The sequence below is a fragment of the Cicer arietinum genome, chromosome 2 (genome assembly GCF_000331145.2).
Source record: "Cicer arietinum cultivar CDC Frontier isolate Library 1 chromosome 2, Cicar.CDCFrontier_v2.0, whole genome shotgun sequence".
In the NCBI taxonomy this organism is placed as follows: Eukaryota; Viridiplantae; Streptophyta; class Magnoliopsida; order Fabales; family Fabaceae; genus Cicer; species Cicer arietinum.
This window is the reverse complement of record NC_021161.2, coordinates 17,492,184-17,499,267: the sequence shown is the minus strand read 5'-3', so window position 1 is coordinate 17,499,267 and position 7,084 is coordinate 17,492,184. Positions and strand designations below refer to the sequence as shown.

General features: G+C 30.5%; 1 protein-coding gene across 1 annotated transcript; it reads left to right on the top strand.

Annotated features, from left to right (window-relative positions):
* The first annotated feature begins 3,960 nt into the window (after nucleotides 1-3,960).
* Nucleotides 3,961-5,352, top strand: LOC101504350 (allene oxide cyclase, chloroplastic-like). The gene is made up of 2 exons (XM_004514271.4): nucleotides 3,961-4,433; nucleotides 4,600-5,352. The coding sequence occupies exons 1-2, from the start codon at nucleotides 4,199-4,201 to the stop codon at nucleotides 5,121-5,123; spliced, it is 759 nt and encodes a 252-aa protein (XP_004514328.1). The 5' UTR covers nucleotides 3,961-4,198; the 3' UTR covers nucleotides 5,124-5,352.
* Nucleotides 5,353-7,084: the final 1,732 nt, after the last annotated feature.

Below are 7,084 nucleotides of genomic sequence, written 5' to 3'. Positions count from 1 at the left end.
TTTCTTTCCTTTGTTTTTCCTTTCTTCCTTTTTCCTTCCTTCCTTTATATATTCTTTTCTTTTCCTTTTCCTTCCTTCTAGTTTTCCTTTCTTTTTTCCTCCAAACAAACACATAAATATAAAATAAACATAACTTAACAAATATCTCAAAATATCTAGATATTTGTTAAATTACCATTTCACCCGAAACGCATTAAATTCTCCGTAAAGGCTTCACTGCAGTTAATTTCAATTTATTTATCGACGAGAAATTTTAATCGGCATTAAAATATCTTTTTGATCATAAAACCCCAAAATATTATTAACTATTGCTAAAAAGCCTCCGAGCCAAAATCCAAAATATACATAAGTACATAAAGTGTACTTTAAAATTATGGGTCTTACAACTACTATGTGAGATAATACTAGTTTCTCCTATGGACTCTCCATGATGTACCAAAAGGGTGTATCCTATTGGAAATGGTTTGCACTTTAAGTGATCGTACATTACACTTCTACTATGCAATTTTTTTGAAACCACAACGTTTACAAGGGCATATTATTTCACCATTTTCTAATTTATCTCGAAAGGAAAAATTAATAAATCCCTTTATCCCTTGATCATATTCAATCGATGTGTGTGGCTTCATAATCCATGACTTATCCATTTCTTCAAAGAAGATTAACATATGTTATTTTGATACACAAAGACCATAATTCAACTTAGAACATAAAAGAGATTAACCTTGAACAAAATAGATTCACTATGCATAAAAGAACAAAATATGCAAAAGATCCATAAAGCAGATTCACAAAACAAATGTCCTTAAAGAAGAACAAGTCTGAATTAACATGTACATGAGCTTCCACATCTAGAAAACTAAACACATGTACATGAAGAATATATATATCAAGAAGAATAAATATTTCAGATGGTGGTAGCAAGTGATAATTTATAATGAATATCATGATTTATAACATTTCCTTGGGTGGAAGAGAGGGTATCATGAACAATATAACTTTAGTCTGAATTGCAGCATGTAGACATTTTTTCTTCTCATGAAACTAGTAGACCCATATATATATTAAGCAACAAGAAGATATATCCATGTTTTTTTTCATGAGCAGTAGATATATCCATATGTTCTGCAAACACAAAAGTATAACAATAATGTTCTAACACACTGAACTCAACATCCTCAAGGAAAATCTGCAAATTCTTGGACTACATCATAAATTTAACGTCTTCATTCTTGAATTTCAACACAAAATCTAGTGTGACCAGTTCAGTTAGAGGATGAGCCAATTCATGATTCTCACACAAAACACCCTTTGACTTTGTCATTAATTCTTTATTCCCATGATTCTAGAGTACTATGCAATACTTATAATCCTATATGTTTGTACAGATTCAGGGGACCAAAGTCTCATTCCAAAGCTTCCTAACTGATTAAACTATCTATAAAATTACTCTTGAGCAACACCATTATCAACAACAATTCAATAGAACCTAACATAAATACCTCAAAATTGAAGCAAGTTGTTAAGCTTCAATCATAACAAAACCCTGAAAAGATAACACCTTTTTTCCATATAACATTGTGAAAGTGTGAGTATCCTAGAAGAAGAAGTTAATCGAACCATACCTTTCGACGTTGTGGGCGTGAATTGGAAAACAAAACTAGAGTGGATGAGGACGCATATAGGAACAAAGGCAAAACTAGAGTGAATATTTTTCCATGACAACAATGTTGGGTTGCGATTATGCAACGGAGAGAAAGCACACAACACTCTTGAAAGAGAAAATGTTTTTTTTTTTTTTCGTGACAAAATAAAAAGGTTTCTTAATGGGTGAACTTGAAGATTTGAGAGTTGGAGTGAAATTTGGATGATTTGGAAATTTGGAGAACTTGATGTGTTTCCCAGAACACAGGAATATGTTTGGGGGAGAAAGGTGAGTGAAGGGTTCGGGGAGTAGAACTTACGAAAATAGAACGTGGGATAGATAAAAAGGCATATATCTCCTTCTGAAATGCTGTGGTGGGTGCACAAAGTCGTCACACGAACTGTCACAATCCGAAAATGAAGGTAGTTTTAAGAGAACCGTCACAAGTCTTGTGTTGTAATTTTTTAATTTTCTTGTAGTGAGAATTGTGTTATGGTTTGTTAAAATTGTTTTTGAAATTTAATCTTGACTCCGTGACCAAAGCAATTCAGAGAATAAAAGCAAAGGGAAGAAGAAGAAATTTAATCTTGCAACGTCGTTTTGGATATTCATCAAGAACATCCCATTCTTGTTGATGAGATCATTTCTCCCATAGAGACTCAAATCTTTCAAGTGAATATCATAACCTTTTTTTAATATCAATCACCAACTCAAAATATTATCTCAATACTTGGGACGCAATATACATTTGAAATGAACTCATGTCTTCCAACATCCAAACGAAATAAAGATATTACCTTTTTCTTATACTGGTATCTTAGAGTCATCGTCGATTGAAACTTTTCCACTTACTAATTCGTCGAGGTCTACAAACATGCTCATTTATTTTTCACACATGGTTTCTTGTACCAGTGTCAATGTACCATGAATATTCATGGTTTTCTTCAATACTTCCACGTGCTAGCAACACTGTTTCAACAATTTTTCTCAAATGCAAATATTAGGTTGTTGTCTATCTGCTTCGAACTAATGTTACAACGAGCCTAAACCAAACAACTACACCTAATCCTCTATAACTCAAGAGGATACTTGTAGAGTAAATTGTTGCATCTTCTTACCATGGGTATAAATCTTCAACATGAGTCCCTTCCGCATAAAAATAAAATATAAAATAGAAATAAATTAAATAAACATTTTATGCACAAAAAAATATTATATTTAGGATACCGCACGATCCTTTAGGATATCGTACAACTTCCTTTTGCTGTATAGCCTCTCCTCATGTACATAATCGTCCTCTGATACAAGTTCCTCTTCCTACACCAACACATTAACCTCCTGCACAAAATCCTCCTTCTTCCTCCTTCTTCCAACTAGAGGATCTCTGGATGAAGATGAAGTAGAAGCATCGCAAGTAACACACCCAATTTATCCGCCTCATTCTATAAATAAATTAAAAAAAAAGTAATCTAAAAAAATTGAGAGATTCAAGTTTCGAAACAATCTATTTTGAGAAACTTGAAAATGTTTTTTCAGTAGATTTCAAGAAACTTTAGAGTTTCTCTATACAGATTTTGATTTGAAAATTTTCTATATCGGATTGTTTTTTAATAATTTAATTTTTTTAAGGTTTCTAATAATTTTAATTTTTTTAATACTTAGTTGTGTTCTAAATACTAAAGCATAAAAGTGATGGAAATTGATTTTTAGTATTTATACAAGGGCAATTGCGGAATTTCACCATATGTAGAGAAAGGGTATAAAATGAAGGTATGGGTAAAATTTTCCTTCCGTATATGAAACTTTGCAAATTAGAATATTAGAATATATGATAGCAGCCCTTTAGAACAACGAAGTTATAATAAACAATGAAAGCCTCGTGATAATTTAATTTAAAATTGAGTAGCATATGCATCCACATGTGGTAGAGTCTCAAGTCTGAACTTCACCTTTTAATTAACTCTATACTAGAAGGAAAGAACGCGTGTAGATTTAAACTTAAGGACCACGAAAATTAAATAATTGAAAATGTGGAAAAAAGAAGTAGTCCCCACGTGAGGTAAGGAAACCATTACCGTCCACGAGGAAGTGCATATAACACAGTGTGTTTTCTCCACCGTCATCACGTTGCATATATTTCCGTTTGTGAGTGGTTGATCAAATTATTGGACGGTTCACGTTTCAAGTGTCCAATTTTGATCGTATAATAGCTTGCGATATGCAACAGCGACAAATGCAAGAAAACATTATTTCAGATTCCCACTTATGCTTGTCAAATAAATAAATAAATAGATTTCCACTTATGTTTCACAAGTACTCTAAAATAAATTTAATAGAATAGATTAAACTCTCTTGATATGATAAATTTATATTCGAATTTTCATTAAAATAACTATGATAAATCTTTAGTAGTATTTTACATATTTATCCTATGTTGATATTATAGTAGGAAAAATTTTGTTTTAATAATGAAGGTTGTATAACATTTTTCATTTATAAAAAATCTGCCTTTAAAAACCCATTCTCTTACCATCCTTTCACTCATCACCTTCCATGGGTTCTCTGAAAATGAATTCTTCTCTCAAACTTTCCAACTCAAGTTCTATTGCTCCACATCAAACCCAAAAACAAGTAGTTTCTTCTAGTCTCTCTCTGTCCTTCCCAGCTAATTTTTTTAACATTTCAACCACCCATCAAGTATCTACCACCAGAAGATGTTCCAAGAACACAAAAACCACATCATTTTTCTTCAATAACCAAAAGGATCATACAAATTCGTCAAAGCCAGGTATGTGCTTCTCAGATCCAATTTTGCAGTAGATTTTTCACTCCAAATCCACTTTTTAAAATTATAATTTTCATCATGCTATGGTACCTTTCAAATAGCATTTTTTATTTTTTTAAAGTAAAAAACTAGCAATAATCTCATTAATTAAATTTGTTAATTTTTGTAGCCAAAGTTCAAGAACTATTTGTGTATGAGATCAATGAACGTGACAGAGGAAGTCCTGCATACCTTAGACTAAGTCAAAAATCAGTGAACTCACTTGGAGATTTAGTGCCATTCAGCAACAAACTGTACTCAGGAAACTTAGAGAAAAGGTTAGGAATAACTTCAGGCTTATGTATACTGATCCAGCATGAACCTGAGAAAAAGGGTGACAGATATGAAGCAATTTACAGCTTTTACTTTGGAGACTATGGTCACATAACAGTTCAAGGACCTTATTTAACATACCAAGACACATATCTAGCTGTAACAGGAGGATCTGGAATCTTTGAAGGTGTTTTTGGACAAGTTAAACTTCAACAACTTGTGTTCCCTTTTAAGCTATTTTACACTTTTTACTTGAAAGGTATTGCTGATTTGCCTCAGGATTTACTTGGGAAGCCTGTTGATCCATCACCAAATGTTGAACCATCTCCTGCTGCTAAGGCTGCTGACTCTCATGCCTCTTTACCAAACTTCACCAACTGATCATCAGCTTTTTTATTTTTATTTTTGAGCTTCAAATAAATTTTTGTTGTTTCTTCTTATTTGTCATTCAATTTTAGTCTTCTTTTTATGTACCGTTTTAGAATTGGCTGATGTATTAGGTAAATTATAATTCGAATTAGTACATGTGTTCCTAGAAAATTAATTTCATATCAATTATCATGATCTCATTTAGATCTCTTGATCAGATAACAAACAGTATTTTTCTCAACGGCCACAATTGATAATTAATAATGTTAGTATTTTAGTTAGTGTATAGATTGAATCTACAACTTCTTTATCATTTTAGTCATTAGACTACAAACAAACCTTTATGGTGTTAAACACATTAATATTTAATATTCATATCCATATATTTAATTAAATTTTTTATTTAAATATATATATATATATATATATATATATTATTTTAAAATAAAATATAAAAAAATTATTTGAAAAATTAATGTATTTAATTTTTAATTAGATATATTAACTTTTTTAAAATCATTTTTTTTTTATATTTTATTCTCGAGAAAAAATATAATATTTATGCTGCTTGGTAGCACTACAATAGTGGTAGCTCTGTTGACTACAAAGAAATTAATGAAACTATTCCATCTACCTTTGTGTGGCCCTCGTGGGATGAAATAATGCATATTTTGAAGTTGTAGAATACAGTGCACTTTTTCCTCCTTATGAAATGCAAATCTATAAAAAGAAGATCTCATTCAATTGGAGGAACGTGGTGGAGCATGATATTAAATGTGGAGTCACCGTCATGTGTGGTTGTGGAAAACAACTTAAAAGGTGAAAGAAAAGTGAAAGGATTGCCAATTGAAATTAAGTTGGATCATGGTTGTTAGATTCAAAAACAGTATCATAGTGTTTTTTTCTTCTTAAGTCTTTAGTTTCTGAAAAGAGATTTTATGTTGAAAAAAATAAATTGAACATGAGGAAATCTATTCCCTGATTTTTAAGAGAATTGACTTTTATCATTTAGAATTCATTTCACACGTAAATAAAATTTAACAAAAACCAAATTGTTTCAGCAAACATATTTTTAGATTGTACGAGTACATTTAAGCGTAGATATTTATGCTATTATTGTAATTTTATTTTAATAAATTAATTTTTTTAATCTCTCTAAATTCATATAATAATCTTTTAATTTTATTTTTAAATAAATTTGATTTATTTTTAATCTCTATCTTATTTTAATAAGGACAATTATGTTAGTCCTAGCTAATGGACAAAAAAACACATGTTTTATAAAAAAATTCAAAGTAGCAATTTTTGATAAAATTTATTTATGTATACTACATTTAAAATGTTATCATTTTATAAAGATAAAAAATATATTTTCTTTTAATCAAGGATGTAAAATATATTTTGTTTCTCCTTTTTGATAATTTTTTTTCTTTTAATAAATGAACATCTGACAATGGTATTTACATGACATCCCTTTTGAGTGGAGGGGGAAAGAGGCCACGTTTTTAACATGTATAATAACTATGCTTGCAATTCCAGATGAGCGTGGGACATGCAAACAAATATTAAGGCAACGTTTAAAATCAAGCATAAAACGACATTATGTTATTAGATTACAATACATTACCATAATTATTGTCCCCCATATACATATAAATATGGTCAGTTTAATCTAACTTTGTAGGTTAGCAAACCTCAGATGATTATATTTATAAGTCGATTCCTCTCGAGTTAACATAAACAATCGAAATGGGCCAACTGATCTGGAGTGGGAGAATTGGCTATTGTACCCCCCCATTTAAACTTATACCCCCCCAATTTGTTAAAAATCCAATTTTATTCTTAAAAAATTCATTTACGAGCAGTTAAAAAAAATTACTCTAAAATCTGACCTTGCTGAAATTTCTGGTAAGTTGCATCGAAATTTCCGGTAGTTATAATTGTTACCGGAAATTTGGAAACTGAAATTTCCG

Excerpts from the sequence above, each read along its gene's own strand:
- LOC101504350 (XM_004514271.4), top strand. The coding sequence starts at position 4,199 with ATGGGTTCTCTGAAAATGAATTCTTCTCTCAAACTTTCCAACTCAAGT. Across the intron at positions 4,434-4,599 it reads TACAAATTCGTCAAAGCCAG|CCAAAGTTCAAGAACTATTT; the intron begins GTATGTGCTTCT and ends TAATTTTTGTAG.